The 23,858-nt window shown below is 31.0% G+C and overlaps 1 protein-coding gene across 2 annotated transcripts; it reads left to right on the plus strand.

Moving 5' to 3' along the window:
- The first annotated feature begins 391 nt into the window (after positions 1 to 391).
- Positions 392 to 23,630, plus strand: LOC122513989 (BAI1-associated protein 3). Of its 2 annotated transcripts, XM_043630562.1 has the most exons (27): positions 392 to 648; positions 8,710 to 9,247; positions 10,239 to 10,549; positions 13,561 to 13,735; positions 13,849 to 14,016; positions 14,403 to 14,469; positions 14,560 to 14,749; positions 15,757 to 15,903; positions 16,186 to 16,230; positions 16,330 to 16,486; positions 16,570 to 16,773; positions 16,851 to 17,009; positions 17,390 to 17,568; positions 17,681 to 17,788; positions 18,332 to 18,481; positions 18,593 to 18,644; positions 19,212 to 19,253; positions 20,181 to 20,326; positions 20,420 to 20,636; positions 20,719 to 20,793; positions 20,884 to 20,985; positions 21,389 to 21,604; positions 21,810 to 22,025; positions 22,102 to 22,296; positions 22,392 to 22,636; positions 22,753 to 22,961; positions 23,291 to 23,630. In XM_043630562.1, exons 2-27 carry the CDS (start codon positions 9,062 to 9,064, stop codon positions 23,383 to 23,385), a joined length of 4,056 nt encoding a protein of 1,351 aa, XP_043486497.1. In that variant the 5' UTR covers positions 392 to 648; positions 8,710 to 9,061; the 3' UTR covers positions 23,386 to 23,630. The 2 variants fall into 2 exon arrangements, with proteins under 2 accessions (XP_043486497.1, XP_043486499.1); XM_043630564.1 differs by lacking the exon at positions 19,212 to 19,253.
- The last annotated feature ends 228 nt before the right edge of the window (positions 23,631 to 23,858 follow it).

The raw sequence follows: 23,858 nt of genomic DNA on the forward strand, positions 1-23,858 counted from the left end.
GTGGTAGTAGGAGGTAGTAGGAGCGGCGGCTTGGGTTGGGAGGAAGGTGAAAAGAAAAGAGGAAAATCAGAAAATCGGTGTAGCGTTATTCTCTCGGAATGATATCAAATAAAAGAGAAAACAAAAGAAAAAACAAAAGAAAAGAAAACTACAAGATGAAGAAGAAGAAGAAGAAGAGAAAAGATATCGAAGAAAAGCAGGGAAAATGGGAGACAAAAGGGGCGGGGGGGAAGATGATAAAAGAGTGGGTTCTAATAAGGAAGAAAAGGGTCGAACCTCTGGAAGGGTATTCGCGCGTCTCTCTCTTTCTCACCTGTTTACCGGCAATAGGGGTGGTGGGCAAGGTGGGTGCCTAGGTGCGGTGGTGGTGGGGGTGCTTTGGCGGCGGCGCTACAAGTGGCTGGATTCGTAAATTGGGAGCACACGCGCGCGCTTGGTACGATCGTACCTTCCAGTTTCCTCTTCGCTGCTCTGCGTAGACGTACACACACGTTTTCTAACACGGAAAACCCGCGATACAGCCCTTCTTCTTAGGATACCTAGCCCTTCGTTTGAGTATCGAGAGGTTTCTTCGAACCTTCTCTACTGGGACGCATCCAATTTTATTCTACGATCGTCCCACACGAACTCGAGTTATCTTTTTTTTTGGTGAGTAACTCGAGTATAAGAAATTTTTCATCTTTACGACTGATTATCTCGTTCGTTTTTTCTTTCTTTTATTTATGTTTCTTCTTTGTTTCTTTGCTTCTGGTCGCGAACCCTGTTTGATTCTTTTTTTTCAGGCTCGTGCCTGTGGTTCGTTGCAACGTTTTTTTTACAGATCGTTAGAGGCCTTTTCTTGCTCTTTTTTCTTTGGTTTTTTTTTCTTCTCCTATTACCTTTTACGATTTCGCGAAATTCTGCGTTTTGAGATAAATGATTTTGATTAACAACGACGGTGATTAATTATATGTGTGTGTTTGTGTGTGTATTTGTACGCATGTAATTGTGTACGCATATTACTTCGTCGTTTTCTCGAATCGCAAATGAGGGTATTTTTTGTTTCTCGTTCGGGAAATAAAGTAATCCTTGATTTTAATAAACGCGTAAAATGTGCTTGGGTTCTACTAATTCGATTTAAATGGCAGCTTTCGAGGAGATACGCTAATTGAAATTTCCTTAGATCATGCCAACGCACTGCTATCCTTTTACAAAGGGTCGACAGATTCTTTCGTATCGTTTGAATTTCATTAAGCTAGTTAGAAAATAATATTCATTAATTTAACTTACTCTATAATTAATTAATTAATTTATTTTATCGATTCATTTATCGTTAATCCAAAAAATAAATTTCCTTTCTTTTTGATCCTTCCTATTGATCGTTTTTTTTGATTTATCAATCGTTCTAATTAATTTCTATCCCATTAAACAAACAAACGAACAAACAAAAATAACAAAACGGATAGAATTATCTATTAAATTTCTAAATTTAAACCTGTTCTCTCGTAGTACACGAGAGGGGAAAAGAGGGATAGAAAAAAAAGCAAAAAAGATAAGAAAAAAAGAAAAAAAAAAGGAAAATTGAATAGACAGATGATGGTCGTCGTCGTCGTCGTCGTCGTCGTCGTCGTCGTAGTCGTAGTCGATGCAATTCCTAGATCCGTAAAATCGATTCTCGATTTTGCAAACGCCAAAGGCACCCTTTGCATTAAAGCTAGCTACTACTATGGACCCGTATTCCAATATCGATACGATACGCCTTTTCTCCCTCACGAAACCGATGCAAATGAAAGATTTATTGGGACGAAAAAAATTCACCTACGGAGTAACGGAAGCAAGCAACTAAAAAAAGAAAGTATAAAGAGAGGAAAAAAAAAAGATAAAAACGAGGGCGAGCAGGGCCAGGGGTGACGATGGCGACGAATAAAATAAAAAAACAAAAGGAAGAAGAAAAAATAAATTTGAAAATATATATCGAAGAAAACGTTTGGAAAATATTTGTTTTTGTTGTTGATCGTATAATCGATTATTTATTGAAATAATTTTTTAACCGTGCGAACGACGGATACGCACGAACGAACAAACACAATCGTGGGACATAATCAATTTTGATTTAAAGATGATAACAAATGTTTCTTCAAACAATCGTACACGTACGTACGTAGTATATAAATACTAATAAGCACGTAACGTAGAATAACGAAACGTAAACGTGTTATCGATATCGTATCGATAAGTTCGTTCAACAGGTTTAAGCGTATGATACTTATACTTTGTTATGTTACTCTATCGTTAACGAGCTTTCTATTCTGTAATGAATTTCGATGATTTTTTCATTAATTTTGATGAAATCTCGTTGAATGTTACAGTTATAATATACAATAATGAGGATCTTTGACGTTACTTGACCTTAATAATAATGGCCTACTTATTATACTACTGCTTAATGCTGATTGGACTCGAAAGTTATAATAATTATTTTATATTATTTTGATGAAAAGTGTTAAAAAAAAGAAATTTACAAATTTTCGATTAACACGTTCGCGGAGAGTCAAAGTTTCAGCGAGGACAAATTTTTATTAAAAATATTAAATATATTATATATTAATATATAAGATTAATTAATTTTATTTAGAATTTATAGTTGTGATATCTAAAATTGGATTTAAAACATTTTATAAGGGTAGTAAAATTATCATATATTAAAAAATCAATAAGTAATTAACCTTTACAGATATAATAATTACAAATACTTGAGGTTACATCAAATCAATTTCAAAATAATTAGCTTTGAAATTTGAATGCTTTAAACATTAATGTTCGCGAACGTATTAAAATCATTATTAATAAATCATTTTTCTTCGTTGAATTAAATAATCGATATCTTCAAATTTAAAGCAAAAATTGTCGAGAAAAATAATTTCTCGACAATAATTCCCAAAATATTTACATTGAAACTGCAATTGTGTCAATAGACACATTTTTGATGAAAAAAGTCCACAGGACCGTGACAGAAATAGTTTGAATAAAATAGTTTCCATCGTACGAACGTAATAAAACCTTCGTTTATTAAAGAAAGAAAGAAAGAAAGAAAGAAAGAAAGAAAGAAAAAAATAAAAGATAAACTTTTGCGTATAGCTTCGCAAATATCGATCATTTTTGACGCACGTTCGCGCGCGTTGCGAGCGTGTGTGTCTTTCCAACAACCTCGCGTGACTACGTTCTACTTTTTATTTTGCGATAGACGATGATCAGCTGTCGATCTTTTGCCCGTTGAAAAAAATAAAGGTAAATTACAAAAAATAAAAGGTACGAAAGAAAAGAAGAGAGTGGTGGAGGGGGGTTGGAATAAAAATAAAAAAGTAAAACTCTCGGGAAGATATATCAAGCAACGAATAAATGAACGTGCACGAGGATATCTACGAAAAAGACAAAAAGTTTTCCATTCGTTTAACAATTATCGAATGTTCGATTTATGAAAGGATTCGTTAAGCACCGATAATCTTTTTTCTAAAGAAAGCTTAACAGTTCATCCGCATTTCCCTAATTTTTTTGTCTCGATTATTGGCAGATTGATACATTGAAATATCGTGTACAACGAATGAAACGAGAGCACGATACGAATCGATAATGACGCGTGATTCAAAAACCAAACAATAGGGAAAAATTAGAACGTTTTGATATTCCATTTATTTTCTTTTTATTCTTTCGATAATGTCATTTTCTTTCCGTTTGTTTTTGTTTTTCGGTTCGAGTATATCGGGTTGGTGAAACGCTAGAAGAATTTTTTTTAACGATCAGATTTGAACTAATTGCGAAACAAGACTCGTACTTCGCTTATACGTATAACGATTCATTCGAAGTAATCTTAATACGGTTTAAAAAAAAAAAAATAACAAAATTGAATTAAAAATTCGTATAAATTTCAATTAAGTACGATATAATAACGTTAAGAATGGATTAAAAAAAAGTTAATTCGTTGTAATAACTATGTCAAGAATTTTGCGCAACCATTTGACGATTACTTCCAGCTGAAATTATAATAATAATAATAATAATAATAAAAATGTTCGGCCAAGTCTCTTAAAAGATATTTCGTTCTGATTAAATTCGAAAGATCAAATGAATAAATTTTCATGAATTACATCAATTTATATGGTAAATATCATAGTTCTTGAAAATGTTTTCAAAATGTTGTAGAATTAATACTGCAGTTGAAACAATGGGTGACCTTTAAAATGCATAATATTACAGAGAATAGAATTTGTTAAAACAAGTTTTTTTTTTTTTTTTTTTACAAGGTATACACTTTATTTTATCACCAAGGATTAATTGACATTTTGTAGAAGAACGAAAACCAAAGAAAAAAAAAAAGAAAAAATAAAATAGTAAAAATTATTCAATTATCTAAAAAAAAAAGATTTAATTTGTGTGTCGGAAAAGAAATTTCTCTAAGAAAAAGTAATTACTTTTACCTTTCTTAATCATTTTTTTTTTTATGCACTGTGCACTTTGACGATAGGCGTTTAAGTTTTCTTTTTCGAATTTTCTTTCTTTTCTTTCGTCTTTTTTTTTATTTTTTTCACTCGTACGATCTAACGAAGGAAAAGAAAAAAATGTAATTGCAGGGTTCGTGTACCTTCGAAACGTAATATACTTGCTAATTACTAGCGCTTATTGGCTATTTCTGAAAAGGGGGACACGCGACTTGGCATGCGCGACGTCACCTGCCGTGTTACTTCTTCTTTTTTTATTATTATTATTATTATTATTTTTTTTTCCTTTTCTTTCCTTTTTCTAGAACGAATATACTAGATCGTAGAATGATAGTCAAATTTATCGATAAGAGGAATCTCGGCAAGTTAAAGAATCGTCTCTTGAAATTTTGCGACCATTGTCGTCGTAGTCTTTCGCTCAAAACATTTTTCCCTCTTAGTTTATTTTCCACACCTATTAGTTTTCTACGATGAATAATTATTTATGTACGACAAAGAATTAATAAAAAAACAATAATAAGAAGAAAAAGAATAATAATAATTTTCTCTAGTTTCTTGTTTCATTTTGAAAGGAAAATTGATTACGCCAATCGATAGAACTAAACTCAAATACTTAACTTATTCTAAGAGAACGTGTTTAGGAATACGTGGTACGAGTTTAGGAGTAGGACACTTCTATATACAGGGTCGTCACTCGTCTAAAAATAGATAGCTAAATAATTCTTTTCGATTGTTAAGAGATATGAAGAAAATATTTTCCTATAAAACTTTGACGATATCTCAAAAGGGGAATTAAAACGACCGATAAAAATAACTTATTCTCTATTTTTTCTTCTATAATCATATTTTCTTTCGGTTATTTTTTTTTTGCCAAGTTTTCAAGAACGGGGAGAATTAAAAAAAGATATAAACGGTCTCAATATATTATTATTATTATTATTATTATATTATAAATATATATATTTATATTCGCTTGTGCATATTTTTCATATGGTTATAAATTGGATACCCTGTATATTTACGTACATATATAGTATACTAGTTCGTGTCGAGTTACGTTGGTTGAAACGGAAAAGAATACGAAAGGTTTTATTAGTTGTAAGAGGTTTTACAGAGAGTACTTACTGTAAATCCAATTGCTGTCGAAAGTCATTAAGTTATTGAGTTTTCTGCAAGTTCTACACACACATTCTCACAAACATGTATATACATACACGCGAGTGTATAACATTCAGACTTTATGTCAATCGGGTTAAAACATTTATTATCTCTACTTTACATTTTCCAAGTTGGAAAAGGAAAGATATATATTATACAAGTCAACTGTCTTTGTAAAATTATGCCTCTCATAATTATGCTTGTTTCACTCACGCGAGTCAGAATTTCTTACAGAGATCATATGTTATTAAAAAGATGGGGATCGAGCAAATACGATGTAAAAAAAAAGAAAAATATTCTTCGATATCGTTACGATCTCGATAACCGTGTTGTAAATTTTCTCTCTTTCTCTCTCTTTTTGTTTCGTATTATTTGTTATTCTTTTCATACAACCTTGTACTTCTACCTATTCATATTCTGTAATTAACAAAGTTGAGGAACAACAACGAGTGATCGATTCTTTTTACGTCGATCGATATATCACGTTCACGGAATTGTGGGTTTTGATTATTTCAAACTCACGGAGTCCAAATAAATGATATATGCAATAATATTTATAAATAATAAATAAAGGGTTGGGGGGTCGACAAAATTTGCAAATTCTATAAAAAGTACAAAATTATTATTTTTTGTCTATTAAATAAAAGCGAGTTTGACCGAAAGAAAAGAAAAAAAATATATTGTTTCTACGTCAGGCTCTCCAAATTTTGAAACCCATCCACCTATGTATATTACAAATTATGGCAATTCATAATGGAACAAAATGATCGATATATTATTATAAATATCTTATTATATATTGTCGATTATAATCGACAATTCAATACGCGTAACAAAATATTTTCTATCGAGTTGATCAAATGATTTCTCTTATTTCTATTTTTATTTTTCTTTCTCGTTTTTTTTTTCATTTATCGAATCAGGAACACACAAACTTACGTATAACACTCGTGTTCTCAGATTGTCTTGTTATCGATCTTTTATTACGATTTAAGATCAACGTAGACCCAATGTTAGAAAATCGCTAAGGGTCATGAAGATGGTAAAGTAAACGTAGACTAGTACTAGTGTAAATCCACGTGATGGAGTGGTTGGTTAGTCAATGGTTCTTTATCGATTTTCTTGCCGATCGAAAGACACCACACTTCATCGTTCTTTTCTTTTCATTTTCATTACTGTTATTCGAAAAATCGACAAAAAAATGCCATTATTTTCGATGTTGGAAAATTTAAAAGAAGAAGAAACTGAAAATATAAAAAATAACGAAGGAGAAAAGGAAAGACAAATATTTTACATTTTATGATTTATATTTGCACGAACATAGTAATATTATTATGAACATCCGAAACAATGCATGGCATGCGTCAAGATAATTAGGTATAATAATTAGATATTTTAACCGCTAAACCGTTAAAAGACATTAAAAAATGACGTTCATTTAATTGAGCGTTAAATTACGACTAGAATTAGTATTGCGTTTAACTTGGCATATGACTTTTATAATAATTGATAATTTTGAACAACTTATACGCGACAAGTTTGAGATTAGTTTGTCATATTGCGTTTAACGCAATGAGTCTTTAAGACTCATCAAGGAAAACCGTTTCACGGGCTTTGAAGGGAATCATTTTAACGTTAAATATTTATCCCGAGTATTTTATTTCCCTTCCTCCCCCCCACCTCGATGAGTAGATATATACATACGTATTGAAGAAACTTTTAAACAAAGTTGACTAACTTTTTTTCCAATATTATGGGATAATTTTATTTTCTCATTGAAATCTGTCGGGAAATGTAATTAATTAATCGTTTGAAAAGAGAAAAAAAAACAAAAGAAAGGGAAGAAAATAACTTCCCCCCCCCCAGCTTCCCAATCGACAAATGACAATTTGTTTCGACGCGGTCTATTGTAAATAATATTATTATAAAATAATAACGCGTAGAGTCATTTTTCATTTGCGTTCATAATCCTGTATAAAAACGCGACGCTATTACAATTTTTTTGGTTTTTTTTTTTGGTTTTTTTCTTTAATAGAAAATCCGAAACGAGAAGAACGATAGAAGTGTTCTGCTGTTATCGATATTTACATGGTCGAGAAATTTATCGTTGCGTTAAATCGATGCCTGTTCTGTAAAGTGGCGATAAGGGCGTAACCGATAAAATATTCTAGATTGATATCAATTTTATACGGAAGTCATTGTTATCCTACGAACTGTCCTTGAATTTCACCAAAGGAGATGATATTTTTTCTTATGTCGAATTTTTTTCTTCGATATAAACTTGAAAATATTACATTCACGTAGGATTAGTGCATTGGGATTTATTTATAGAGTCTCCAGAGACATTTCAAGTTTACCGATACTTCCAAAATTCTTTATTACCAATTACATTACCCAACTATTCTTGGGTATGGGTATTGATAAGCGAAAAGAAAAGAAAGTTATAATTTTTACGCTTTATTTTGATATTATTTAACAAGCGTAAGAAAGATCTTTTTATCTCTTTTTATTGTTTACACGTAAACGTGTTCTGCTTTCAATTTTTACCGGACAATAATTATTTAAAAAAATAAGTTTTTATCACGATGGTAAAATTTGAGAAAATTTAACTTAATAAAAAAGAAAAATAAATAATAGATTAATTTGGATTCGAGCGGAGAACTGAAGGAGAGAAAAAAAAAAGATTTCAATACTACAGTAACCGTTTTAAATTATAATTTAACCATTTCAACGGAAAAGATCTCATTTCTTCTTTTCATTTGCATTTCCATTTGTACACGTAATACGTTTTCTAGAAGAACGGGAAACCGCAACGATAACGTGCCCGCGTTATTCTTGCCTAATTTAATTTTCCCGGTAGCAAAGGAAGACACCTTGCCGTATTCAATTCAGATCCTTTTCAATGGTCTAGTGGTTTTCGGTTATGATAAAATATGCTTTTACCATTGGATAAAAATGATACATCTAGGAGTACAGTTTTTACAAAATACAAAAAAAGGAAAAGAAAAAAGAAAGAATACTTTACTTGTCTGTTTTTTAACCCATCGATGACATTCGGAATAATTTGAATTTACAGACGAGCCCCAATGATTTACCATTTCTCGGAAAGATGATTTTTTCGAAAGAAAATGGGACAACTCGAATGAAGCTTCAATGTCGACGAAGAAGAACGGAAAGTGAGGAAAGTGTTGATGGATTTTGGATTGAATCAATATCATCATCGTCATCGTCGTCGTCGTCGTCGTCATCGTCATCGTCATCGTCGTCGTGGTCGTCGTCGTAAAAAAGAAAATCTGTTGAATGATCTGAGAACGATCGTTCGATCGAAAATAACGATCGAAATGATTATCGTAGTTTGAAAATTATCGAATAGTGCGACACGAGAGAAGCAAGCGAGGAAGAGTAAGAGAAGGAAAGAAATCTTGAAAATGAGCTTCTTCAATTCTCTCCAGCAATACGTGAGCGACAGTGTGGCGAGCTTCAATCTCAGCCCTAAGAGATTCTCCTTCAGTCGAGAGGACTCGGCTGGTACGACAGGTAGAAGCGGTTCTAGCGGAAGTATCGTCAATGACAATTCGAGTACACATCAGCCGACTCCTCATGGCTTTCCCAAGGTAATTTCGCTACTTTTTTTTCTTATAACTTACAATCTTTTACTAGTCATATATATTGACACTAGATTTAGTACTTATTTTGATATACCTATTTCTACTAAAACCAGTTAAAATGATTGGTCTTTAAAAAAAGTATTTACAATTAGGGAGGTAAAAATAGCAATAGCAACAAATATATTTGTTACGAATATCAAATTTTATATAAGATAATATAAAGTTCATAAAACTGATTCTTTAGTTACAGTTACAGAAGTCATGATATTATTACGGAAGGAAAATGAATTACATGTCAATTGAAATTGCAAGAAGGTTTGGTAAATGTAGTGTTAATATGCAATTTAATGGCAAGAAACTAGACAATATTTTACGTTATTTATAATAGTACGCATCAATCAACTCTTCGCTGTATTCCCTAGGTACCTATACCAGATACTTTTCCGACGAGTTAAAGTTTTCCACAGTTATATATTTGAAGATCCCGTTTTACTGGCAACTAGAGAGGAGCACATGCTTATTCTTCTTACGAACTTACAAATTTAACATTTCCTTATAATAAATGACCTCATATAACGCGCCGTTGAATTCATCTCGAGAAATACCAACTTACCACCACTGTGTTAAAAGATAAATATATGGTTTTACTGAGGAAAAAAAAGAAAAAAGGAAATCCCAACAAAATGTATTTTATCGGATCATAATTCTCACGAGATAGGTACTTTGACTTAAAAAGAAAAATATAAAGATTTAAAAAATGTCGATTCTTTTCGTAAAATGAAATATTTGTAAAACCTACATTTACCTGACATTTCCATTCGCGATTAATGCGCGATTAACAATTTTTACGTATAATTTCAGATTTGAGAATTTAGATCAAGATTTGAACAATCTTTACGGTTAACGATTAAGGAGTTGCGTTATCAATGAAAAATATATATAATAATGAAAAATATTGATGTTCCTTACGACATATTGAAATTTGTTAATATTTTAGGTTGTTCCACCGCCAGGAACGATACTTTCTTCATCCTCGCAAGTTCGTTCGCTTTCAAGAAGACGTACTCTCGACTGCTCGGTTCCGTCAGGATTGAGCGTTCATCCTGTTGCCGCAGCAGCAGCCGCTGCGAATGATGGTTTGGTGGTCTGTGGTTCTGCTTGCGGTCAGAGTTCTGGAAATTCCCCTTCACCCCGAAGAGTCGGTTCCTTTCGTCGAAGTACCGCTGGGATGAGTTCGGATCGGCCGCCACTCATGTTTTGTCGTCGTAGACCATCCTGGCCAGAATTCGACATACAAGCAACTTCCGGGTAAGCTCTGCCACCATTCCCCTCAAATTCGAATATTTTCATTTGGAATATCGCAAAGTTTTTTTTTTTATTTGTTATTAAAAAGCTTCTTAGAAATCAAGCACAAAGCCTATAATGAATGATCGAATGATCTTCTTATCTATAATATAAGAAAAAAAGAAAATATTTCTATATTCCATTAAAAGAAACAAAATGTTGATCTTGAAAATTGTTAAATTTCCTCGCATACAAGAAAAACTGATTGGACGTCATTTGAATCCTTTCAAAGTGTTTGCCAACTTTTATATTTTTCGTTATACGAATGATTTCAACGTTATTTCAAATATGCGAGTAATGCGAATAAAATGAAAAAGAAACTAATCAATTCTTTGTACATACGTAGAGACGTTAGTGGGTAATCAGGAAAGAAGTTTAATTCGGTAGAATGTAATCCAATAGACATTGAGGCGACGATCCGGTAAGATTTGTCTGGATAGGAAATGAACAAATGTCTAGGATAATGAATTTAACTGGCATCGTGACGCGTCTGGCATGAATGAACTGAGAAAATATACCAGATTCCGTGTAATACGACACCGACTGCACTCATAAGAAATCGAGTTACGTACAATTATCGATCCAACTCAATATCTATTTCGTTCTCCGATTTCTAATCACTATTTTATTAGTAATAAATTGGTAAAAAAATATCTCCAAGAAAGATCTCTGTTAACGGATAATGGCACACGAGAAAAATTATCTTATTTACGTTGCTAGATTTATTTCCATTTAAAACTAAACATCTCATTATAGTCAAATCGCGATTGATAAACAGAAAAAAAACAAAACAAAACAAAATAAATAAGTAGAAATAAAATCGTTCAACAATAATTTCGTTAAAATTCCTTGTTATTTGATAAATGATTTACGTCAAATTATTATATAGCAATTTATTTTAAATCCAAAAGTTATACGTATATCAATTAAAAGCTTTCGTAATAAAATTGGAATTAAAATGTACAACAAAAAAAAAAGATAAAAAAAGGAACGAGAAGTTGTATAAAAGCGTATTTAATTGCTTTGACCTGTAGACGACGCACGACTCAAATATATATTTTGTTTATTTATTTATTAGTAAAATACGATGAAGCGGATATGCACGTTCGTTTATTTTTCCTTTTCTATTAGCAAAATTAAAATCGAATTCGTAATTCTGTTCATTTCAATATTCTCCAGTATTGTATCGAACGATATTTTGAAGAAGAATTTGAAAGAGGAAAATCATATTTGCGAGTGCATTGAAAATAGATATTATCGAGAGGATCGAAGAAAAATATTAAAAAGGAAGGGACAAGATTATTAGAAGTCTAGTCAGTCGTCTAACCGATGAATATACGTTTATATCAAAAGCGAGTAATGCGACAGAGAGACAAAAGTCTGACTACGTTGCTAACTTATATATATATATTACAATCGAAATGAAAAATCGATTCGGATTTAAAATACCAAAAGAATGTCGAGGTCGTATCGATATTCTTCTTATTTACTTAGGGGAATAGTACTGTATCTATGAACATGACGGAAATAAATGCACGATCGGACTATTCTTTCCAAGAGATTCTTATCTATTTTTTTCCTTCTTTCTTTCTTTCTTTCTTTCTTTATTACTTTCTTTCTTTCTTTTTTCCTTCTTTTTTTTTTTTTTATTTAATGCCCATTCATCGAAAATCACATAAAAATTGTGATACGAATTGCGATTTCGAAGATTTTATATATTCTTAAAGAGCTTAGCTTTAGATTATTTTATTTTCAAATTATTTGATATAGATTAAGAATGATTGATACAATATTACGTAACATCGAGCCTACTATTAAAATGAATTAAATTAAATTTTCAATAATATAAACATCGATGACAAAAATGATTATTTTCAATTGTTGAATGAAAAATTTATATGTTCGCGAGATAAATCAATTTGTAAATTTAAAAAAATGATATCGCTCGTTTATAATTAATCATATTTCCGATCTGAACATTTCAGTGTTTTCATCGTAAAATGAAGAATAATATTCGGTAAACCGTCTGTTAAACTAATTCCTAGAAAAATAAATTAATCGCATTGTTATTGTTTCATACATTCTTTGATAATTATGATGATCTTTGGATTATTTTAATCGTTAGAAAGCATACGTCTGAAAAAAAAACAATGCAATAGTATAATCGTGGGACGTATACACACCCCACGCGGAAAGTGTTCTATGTAACGTGTTAAAAAAAAAAAACCGCGCTAAAGTTCTCGTTAGAAGAGAGCAAACGTTTTTCGTGTTTATGATTACGCGAATAAAAAAATTCAGTCGTCGAGGAAGGAAAATAATTGGAAAAATAATGACGTCTTATATTTTCCTATTTTAGTATAACTATAGGAGGAGTCTCTTAATCCTCGACAAATTTAATGCACGAAGTATCACGTGGGTATTTTGCTTTTAAAAGAACAAATACAGTCCATGGTCTTATAATGCGTTATATATATACAAAATATATATACAAAAGGGAGAGAGTGTTGTCTATTAATAACAAGACTGTAGTACGATGTATATATTGCGGCGGTATCGGTGCTTGGAATAAATTAGTGCATTAGGGCGTACGTTTGACGCAAGGTGCGCGAGACATTCCCGTTATGGAAATATAATGTCGAGTGTGGATTTATTTTTGTTTTAAAAAATTAAAAAATAATTATATTACATGTGTTAACATTAGATATTATGTGAAGTTACAAGAAGCGAATAGTTAAAGTATGAAATTGAAATTTGTAGATTAAATTTGATATAACGGCACTACTAATACAATATTGGCTTTCGAAATACGGAAAGAAATAAAAATGGATAATTACGAGTATCGTTGTAGACAAAAAAAGGTAACGACGGATCAAATTTTAATCTCATATTTTAATTATTCTCTTTAATTTACATAAAATTTCAAATTTTCAATGAATATAAATTCATATACAACTCGAGTGATTTTTTGTTTCCAGTGTTCAAGAAACGGATGGCTCGTTTTTCGAGAGTTTCACTGCTTTATCGTGGAAACAAGAAAATCGTAGACTGGTGGCACTTCAAGAAGTCGAAGCTCGTGCCAAGGATGCACCACCGTCTTCCGGGGATGTCAATATAAATTCTTATCATTCTCGTCGAATCAACAAAGAAGAGGTCTTAGCGCAAAAAAGAAAAAAAAAACATTTCTCTCTCTCTCTCTATTTTTCTTTTTTCAAAGTTCAATTTTAGAAATGTGATATACCTACGTATATGTTTCTTTTGTTCAGATCGAAAAATTATACGTCGAAGTTCTGTATACGATCGCGAACACTGTTGGAGCAAGTACGGGTCAGTACGCTCACTATAAAGAAGACCTTTATGGTTACGCGCAGGAAGCGTTTGGTATACCGCAGGATCAACATCGACGATACCTCGATATTGCTTCGAAAGAGAAGGTTGCTGCTCTATTTCATTTTTCTTTAGTTTCCTTTCAACCCTTTTGTGTGCTTGCATAACTTATATTTTATATTTTTATTCGGAAATGAAAATAATCAATCGGAAACAATGAAAGTATTGTAGGATTCGTGAAAAATTGGGCCGTTGGACCGACTGGACCGGGGGATTCGAACCCACGGATCTTTCGCTTTCCGGGCGACTGTTTTTTATCCATTGAGCTATCCATTGAGCTACCCAGGCCCATCCAATCTTTTCACGAATTCTACGATATAATATTATCGTACGACAAAATGGGTCGTATTATCTACAAAAAAAAATGTTGCTAAAGTTTATAAATGAACAAGATAATAAGATATATTAATAATATTTCTCGTACAAATTATAGCCCCCTATCGTGGTTCTAAGTGTAGTAGTTATCGAAGCTGAAGGATTAGAAGCTAAAGACGCAAACGGTAAATTAATTAATTCGTTAAATTTAATAATGAATATTCGTAGAAAAAGAAAACAAGGGTATGGCTACTACTACTGGTTCGATACGATAGGTTTCAGTGATCCATACTGTATGTTGGGCATACAACCAGGCAATACGAGCGCACCACTGAGCCCGCAAACAAATTTGTCGGCTCATTCTCCTCACACGCCTCCAGCTTCACCGAGACAAGCGGCTCGTGCTTTATCCGATGGAGGTGAGAACGATAACTCTCATCACGAAAAGCTACGAAAACATCATAGGTAAGATCGATGTAAACCGAGAGACGAAATAAATCAAATAAAAATGAATTACAAAAAAATAAATATACAAAGATCAATATTTTACCACATTGTTTGACTGCTGTTCTATAGAATCGATAAATAAAAAAAACTAATCATATTAGCAAGCATAATATTTTTCTAATCGAATTTTTATCCATGCGATTACTTATTACATACGTAAGCTCATACATATGTGACGATAATTATAACATTGGATTAGATAAAAAAAAAAAAAAATAATATATTAAAAATAAAGAAGATATTATTAATTTAATTTCCATTTTTGACTTATCGCGTTCGTTCGGCTGTCATAATTACCAGCACATATAATGCAACGGAGAAAACTGGGGGACCGTTAATAGGATATTTCTAGGACTATTCATGTTAAAATATCTAATCCACGAAAGACGGCTTCGTGTAACATCATCGAACTTAGTACAAAGCGCGAATATTTATCTCGAACAAACTCTCTTGACGAAGAGACAATGCAACGTGTGATAACAAAAGGTTCACCGGATGTAACAACTTCTGTTCTTACTTTACATGTTAGTAACTTGAAGTATATAGCAAACGAAAGCACTAACACACATGTAGTACTATGATTCACCCTTCTTTTCACTCTCTCTCTCTCTCTCTCTCTTTCTCTTATTATTGTTTAGCTACGCCATCTGGTATTAGAAAGAGAGAGAGAGAAAGAGTAGCACAATTAATACCGCCTTTAGTGGACATAGAGTGTTTGAGATAGAACATTAGCAACGTTTATAATTTCGTTTCTACATTTTTGTGTACACCTTGTATATTTTTTTTTCTATCTTATAATTTAATAATACCTGCCGAAATTGGAATTATGGTGAAACAACGATTAAACATTTTGTGAGAAAAATAATCATTTATTTATTTCAATATGTTGTTAGAAAAAAAGATAAAAAAAAGAAAAAAGAAAGTATTTTCCGATGAAATTGACGGAATGTTTATCGAATTGTCAGTTTCAGATTATCATTCAAACGCAAAGAGCATACCACCAGACGAGAACATCGAGAATCCTTTAGCGGAGCGGTTCCTGCCAAATTTATTCGCGCTACCACAGTGAAACCGCACACATTGAGTCCGCAATGGAGAGAAAAATTTCGCTTGTAAATTTTTTATCATTTTTACATTTTGTATTTTTATTTATTTTCATTTGAATTCGAATTTGTGTACGGTTTGTCGCTAAAGTATTCAGACTCATTTTTTTCTTTTCTTTTATTTATTGATGAATTATTTTCAATAATTTGAAATAATATTTTTCACAATGTTACGCGTATAATGAAAAATCTAAATAAAATGAATAATTGTGTATTAAAATGAAAAATGAAAAATTGTCAATTAAACAGATGAATTTCTGAAATGATTTGCGATATAAAATTTGATTTCAGTGACATCGATGATATCAGCACGGATATCTTGCATCTCGATATATGGTATGTCTTCGTAAGTAGGTTTCACCTACTAAAAAAAAACAGTTACCAATTAGTTAAAAATAAAAAAAATTATGAAAAAATGATTAATTGAATTTTTAGGGACCACGACGACGAATCTTCGGTATTCGACGCCGTAAGTAAATTAAACGAGGTACGAGGTGTTAAAGGTCTTGGAAGATTTTTTAAACAAATAGCGCAAAGCGCACGTTCCGGTAGTCAAGATGACTTCTTAGGTTGCGTGAATATTCCACTTCAGGTAGAACCCCATATTCGTCAAACGAAATCGAATGGCAAGGACAAATATGTTGAATTTATCTGATTTTTCGTGAAATATTTTAGGATATTCCAAGCACAGGATTGGAAAATTGGTATAGACTCGAGGCAAGAACGCAAAGGAGTAACATACAAGGTAGAATCAAATTAAAATTGTGGTTATCCACACGGGAAGACAGAGGAACATCCGAAGAAGATAATTGGGCTGAACTTAGACAACAGGAAAGACTTTATACCGTATTCCTTGATCACGAAATGAACAAGCAAGGGGTATTCGATGAATTTTTTACAAACATTTCAAACAATTTGCGTCAATCGTTTACACGATTTTTTTTTTTTTTTTGTAGGAAAACTTCACAGGTGAATTACCATTAACTGCACTGACAATTCTTCATCAACACGCTGTGCAAGGTGACGTCACGGAATTACAACAAACAATGATCAAATGGATCGCCAGTTCGAAACATCCAGGTGTCGATATGAAAGTTTTGCATCGCCTTCTTCAGGTTAACATTTTAAATCCGTTGATTATAATAATATTGTTAATGATAAATGTTAAGCTTGGATAATTTGATTTTGTTTATTATGTTTATTGAAACATTTACGGGGATTACCCATTGTTACGTAACCAGAATAAATATAGAAAGATAAAAAGATAATATAAAGATAATATAAATATAATACTGATAATTAAAATATAAAAAAGATACATAATAATAAAGATAAGTATAAATAAAAAGACTATAATAAATATATTTAGAGAATAATAAATAAAGTTAAACAATTAAAGTGAGCTTAGACAAAATTTAATGGACGAAATGGATCGATCGAAAGGATCAATGAATTAATTGATGGTAGTATTTTGTTAACTAACATTATTTTTCAGGAAATGGATAGCTTATGGCATTTGAAAAAAACGGAGTCGTCGTCGCGAGACGAGGAACAATCTCTGGCGGATTCTTTCAATGATTTTTTAGAAGTATCATTGAAAAAAATTCAACAACATCGTACGTTATATCCACCATTGCATCGATCATCGATATCCAAACTCGAAAATTTACTCAGGTGAATTTTGAATAATTTATTTGAGTATACCAACCGATGAAGAAAAATCTTTCCTTCTCTTTTACAATTGGATTTGAATTGATCAATACATTTATTCAACTTTATTTTACAGATGTTTGGGTCTTTTATCAAACATGAACGCTTTTTCGTTGTGTTGTCCATTTAACAAGGAAATAAGGGTAGAAATTGTAACAGCCCTTAAAAAGGGAACTTTCGAGTGGTACATTTCAATCGATATAAGAAAAATATTAGGTTGGTGCGTATGAAATGTCGGATTTTTAAAGTGAATATTTGAAACTGCATATCTCTTTTTCTCAAAAGCTGTTTATTTAATCAAAATATTGCTCCGTTCGCTTAAATATATTTTTCTCAACGAGATTATAATGCACAGATGTCGGTCTTTTAGAAATTCCGATCTTTAGAATCAATAAACTCTGATATGGACTTTTTCAGATTGTCTTGAAGTTTTTCAAAGCAACGATGCACTTTTCGATCGTTACCAGTATTCTTCCCAAACGCCTGATTTATATTGCGTGCAGATTTAGCAGCATTATTACAAAATTACACGAATATCGGTTGAATTCATATCATAAAAAATAAAAGAATAAGGAAAACAGGGAGGAGAGAGAGAGAGAGAGAGAGAGAGAAAACGTTCACATTTAAGGAAAATCCGACATTTCATATGCATCAACCTAATATTATGTTTTTTTTTTTTCTTTATAAAATATTACTCTTCAAATTATTCACATTTTGTAATCTCTAGGTATGAGAACGTAAGACATCAAACAATGTATCACGATCAAGAACCTGATCAAGATGCGGATCGTGTCTTGCAAGATTTTACAAATTTAGTCACGGCACTATTGGTCGACTTGGAACAGGGTCGTATGTATTATAATGTCCTCTTTGAAAGGTAAGCTAGATACCTGTATAATATTTTACGTTATTTATCGAACCAGAAAGTGTATTTTACATTTTGATTAACTCGTTATATATATATATATTTGAAATATTTTGCTTTCAGTACAAACGGTGTACCATATTTTTCGATAGTATACAAGCAGTTGGAAAAATTGGTAAGCATTTAGAATACGAAAGTAATTAATATCAATGATGACAATTATTTGAGATTATTAGGTATATTACGTCACAGCGAAAAACAAAAAATTATAAACGTGACCACATAAAACACACGATGTTATTTATAAAATTATCATTTTTTTGAACCTCGTCGAGCTCGATGTGCTATGTTTGGCTTTGACGCTTTGATCGCAGACATCGATCGTATTTTTATATGCTCTCTCTTCTTATATATATATATATATATATATATATAAAATAATTTTATATTTTAATTATTACGTCAATAATTTAAGAAAAGCACGATATTGTGACGTTACTTTAATAGATTCGATCGATGTTTATATTACATACTTACAAAAATTGAATAATGTACACATATGCGTGCCACATACACATATATACACATACATATATTTACTATACAAGATATAAAAAGCTTGCGATATTTAAGAAAATGATTATGTACCGTTGACGTGTACAAGAAAATGAAAGGATTCACAAGAGTTTATTTGTCCATCGGTTCATAATTATTTGACTGTACACATAATGTTTTTTCATAGCTGGCGGAACACGTGACGAAACACATGGAGAACACTTCCGAGGTACTTTTCTAACGTCGATTAACAAAATGTTAATCTCTCTCCTTGTCTTTCTTTCTTCCATATTCTTCAATATTTTCCTATAGATGTCAAAGTATTATAAATTACCTGTCGACCCTGTGACATCCATCTTCTGTATAACTGTGGTCATGCAATTTCAAAGAAATAGAATTTTATAGAAGACAAAGAAGAAGAAAAAATATAATAATGATATTTTTGACATTAGTAAAACCACTTTATCTTTTACTATAGCATTATTTCTTTGTAACGTAATATTATTACATTACCATTGTAGTTTATTAATGCAAAGTCTTCATTTACAAGACATCAAGAGACTAATGTACAAATTACATATCGACACGAGAATAGTGCTTAAACCTTTTTAAAGATTCTTTTCTTTTCAGCGGAAATTCACTTATTTCCTCGATAAATGTTAGGTAACACTGGCACTGCAGTATGTGCTGCACGTATGTCATTTAGATATGCATGCTAGTAGCGAATGCATGAATTTATTGAAAATTGCATTACCTACCTATTTCAATTATTAATCTAATTTTCTACCACGAAACACGATATTGTGATATTACATTTTTTACAATAAAACAAATATTTTCAATCGATAATCGATATTTCTAATATTGTTCATTAGATTATTATTATAATATCTATATTTATTAACTAATTATTATTGTTTCGTTTAAATGAATAATTATTAATAATTGTTAATAAACCACAAATTTGAGAATTATTATTTTTTAAATAGAATTATTCTTTAAATTAAATATCAATCAATTTTCTTAGGATTTATTTTATTATTTCATGTAGCTAGCGACAGATACGAAATATTTGTTTACACGTCGAGATAATCGAAAAGAAACAAAATTACCGATCGTTATGGATTAAAATATTAATCGTTAAATAATTCGACAGATTCAAAATGAACTCGGTGCAAGAGTCACCACAGCTTGTCTTCAAATTCATGGACAAAACAGCGATGTTGATTACGTTTTACCACCTGGCGCAGAAATTGGGACACCGATATTTGAGTTTTATCTGGCATTGCAAAATTTTGTCAGGTATATTCATTAATGATTCGCACAATGTAATAATAATAATAATAATAATAATAATTTATAAAATACTTATTAATTTTTGTTTTGTATTTTCAGTATGAAGGAAAAGTTACCATTATCCGATCAGAAATCTCTGATAATTTGCAAATATTACGAGTTATTTAGACCAGCTGTTGACAAATGGTTGGATTTGGCAAAATTGAAAGCAGTTCAAAGAATTCGAAGAGCTACGGAATTGGATCGAATATGTACCGGTGATTTTATAGTCAAACATTGTACATCTGCAATCGATGCAACTGCGTGCTTTTATCAGGTAATTTACTTCAATAATTTGTATTTTAATTTAATACGATAATGAGCATATTTTTAAATAATTTGTTTTTAAATATTTATAGATCAAAGAATTTTGGAAAAAATTAGAATGGCCAGATCTCGTTGGATCGTACAGTTTCGTTTCAAAGGTTATTGATGTAAGTGATTTAATGAAATTATTCGATTTATTTTCATTCAAAACAATGTTTTAAATGTAATCATGTATAAGTTTTGTTTCTCTTATATAGGCTATCTGTACTCCTGCCAATTACTATGCCGAAATAATCCATCAAAAATTAACGGAAAGTGGATATTACGACGACCAGACACCATACAAAACTACGGATGAGGTAATCGATCAGAAACAAATTGTTTCATTGAAAGAAAATATTTTGAACGAGTAGAACATTTTTATATTATTTAAACGAATCATAGTAATTTTTAATAAAATTTGTGAGTATGTTATATATTATTCGCATAATATCGTCAACAAATATTTAATCGAGTATAAATTTATTGTAATGATAATTTATTTTCGATATAATTTAGAAAATATTTGAAAAATCTTTTTTTTTTATTTTTTTTTATCACTTTTTCTTTTTCCCCATATTAATTATTTTTACACGTAGACATAAAATCTGATTGTCACTGTATACATTTTCTACAATCATACATAAATTGACATTAAACGATAAACTTTCAATTATCATTTTACTAATATATTATAAATGTGTTTTTTGTTTGTTTGTTTAGATGTGCGTAGCTTTAAATGGTTTAGAATATGTAAGAAGATGGTTATTAGATCTGGGAGAAGAACTTCAGGTTGAGGAAATTCTAACGGAATTGGAAAATCAAGCTGGAGATTCTGTTCGAGTGCAATGGAGAAATGCATTGACTTTACCATTGGAACAAACACCCGGACAAATGTTACTTTACATTAATCAAATTGTTTCGAGAATCGGCATGAAGGTAAAAGGTGTTCAAGTTAGGTGAAAGACCCTGTATAATAATAGAATAGTTATTCTATTATTATTATTTATTATTTTTATTTATTATTAATTTATTATTAATTTATTATTAATTTATTATAATAAATATATAAAAAAAATGCTCGATATCAGACTCACACACACACACACACAAATTTGTATAAAATCGTTGTCGTTGCGTTCAGATGAGACCGTCTTTGAAGAAATCAATGTTTCATCTTGCCTGGTCACCGGACAGTTTACCGACATCCGAAGCAATCAATCCGTTATTGGAATATTTAGATGTGCATTTGGTTGCACTTAATTCAGCCCTTTTAGCAGTCAATTTTACGCGTGTCTTACAGGACGTTTGGGAAGTAGTATTAAGTGAATTGAGCAACCAAATGGATGGAAATGCAGGAGTACGTTGTATAAAAGATAATTCAAAATATCGATCGTAATTAATAATGATAATATTAAACATTGATTTTATTTTAGGACAAACCATCCGTATTTTACGAAAGATTGCACGAAGCGCTTCTTTTATTGACCAAATTCTTTCATGCGGATGAAAAGGGTCTACCTTTAGGGATACTTAATAGTCGAAATTATTCAAATGTGGATGAACGATTGAAGTATCATACAATGGATACGAATTATCTTATAAATCGTTATTATTATCAACGATTGCAGGTAATAATAATAATTCATGTCAGAAAGAAGAAAATAATTGTTCAACGAATTATCCTTAAATATTTGAATTTGTTTTATTCACAATTTTTGTATAGGACCAAATGAATACCATGACATCCGAGTATGGTGTTTTGACAGTAAGAGCATATTTAAATCACGATTCGCTTTGCGTGGAAGTGATTAATGCTAGAGACGTAATACCGTTAGATCCAAATGGTTTTAGCGATCCATTTGTGATAATCGAATTATTACCACGAAAAGTTTTCGAGCATTGTGCTGAACAACAAACTAACGTTAAGAAAAGAACTTTGAATCCGATGTTCGACGAGTGCTTCGAATTGTAAGTTTACGAATTTGTAGTTTTAGTTTATATAGATTATATTTAGTTTTTTATTTTCTTTTCGATGGGTTTGATTTTATCGAATAATACTATTGAATTGTTTGTTTAAAATAAAGTTCGGTAAGCGTGGAACAGTGTCAAAGTCCTGATGCTATAGTATTATTCACCGTAATGGATCACGATGTACTCACAGCTAACGATTTTGCTGGTGAAGCATTTTTGGGATTAAGCACGATACCCGGTGTAGCTGACACTAATACCAGTATAGATAATTTTCATGGCCTCAAACATACTGAGTTACCATTAATGCACCAAAAAAATCGAAGTAAGTAGTATACGTTTAGAGTAAATTTTCCAAAATTTCATTTCAAATGATTTTCATGTCATTTATTAATAGAAAAAATATTAATCAAATATTAGGTGCATGTCATATTTGTATAAATTACTGTATATTAATACAATGTAATCCTATATAAATATAAAACAAAATTAGTATAAATATATAAAATATAATCCTTTATAATGTAAAACTTTGTGGTTAAATACCAAAATATATTATCTAGATTTTTTATTTAATTTTTAATGCATTGTTAATTTGTAGTAATATTTATCGATTATATATAATATATATTTTTTTCTCGATTTCTATTTCAGACCATCCAATTCTTCAAATTTTGGAAACGAGAGCCGGTGATAAGCTAGCCCTCGACTTCGTAAAGAAACAAAAACAACGATTCGCCACATCATAAAAATGTTGGCATCACTCTAATGAATAAAAATCTACTAAATGCACAGGTTAAGATATGAGGTCGAAGATAATATCAACGGTTATGAATGAACGAATGAACGAACGAATGATGAATGAAAAGAATTTAGCTCGTTAATATCTTTTCTCTGGATATTTAACGCCAATTAATCCCAATGTCCTGTGTAAAATAATCACGTGTTCGAATTAAAATCAATGTTTGATAAGAAACCGATGGGGAGGGAAAAAGAAAAATATAGCAACGAGAAAATCAACAAAAATTTATTTTTTTCTGTTTGGAGGACGAACAACAAATTTACTAAAAAAAAGCAAAAAAATAAAAAGAAAATAAAAATAATAAAGAAAAGATCGAAACGAGGAAAAGTAGAGTAAAAAAAAATAACCAAAAAAAAATATGTCTGTGTGATGTAGTTAACGGTAAATGTTCATAAAAAAAAAAAAAAAAATTATCGTCCA

This window comes from Polistes fuscatus, unplaced genomic scaffold (assembly GCF_010416935.1).
Source record: "Polistes fuscatus isolate 324 unplaced genomic scaffold, CU_Pfus_HIC Scaffold13, whole genome shotgun sequence".
Taxonomy (NCBI): domain Eukaryota; kingdom Metazoa; phylum Arthropoda; class Insecta; order Hymenoptera; family Vespidae; genus Polistes; species Polistes fuscatus.

What these genes read in the sequence shown, in the direction of transcription:
- LOC122513989 (XM_043630562.1), top strand. Translation starts at nt 9,062, where the DNA reads ATGAGCTTCTTCAATTCTCTCCAGCAATACGTGAGCGACAGTGTGGCG. An exon ending in CAACTGCGTGCTTTTATCAG is followed by an intron (nt 20,637 to 20,718) that starts GTAATTTACTTC and finishes AAATATTTATAG; the next exon opens with ATCAAAGAATTTTGGAAAAA. An exon ending in ATTATTATCAACGATTGCAG is followed by an intron (nt 22,297 to 22,391) that starts GTAATAATAATA and finishes ATTTTTGTATAG; the next exon opens with GACCAAATGAATACCATGAC.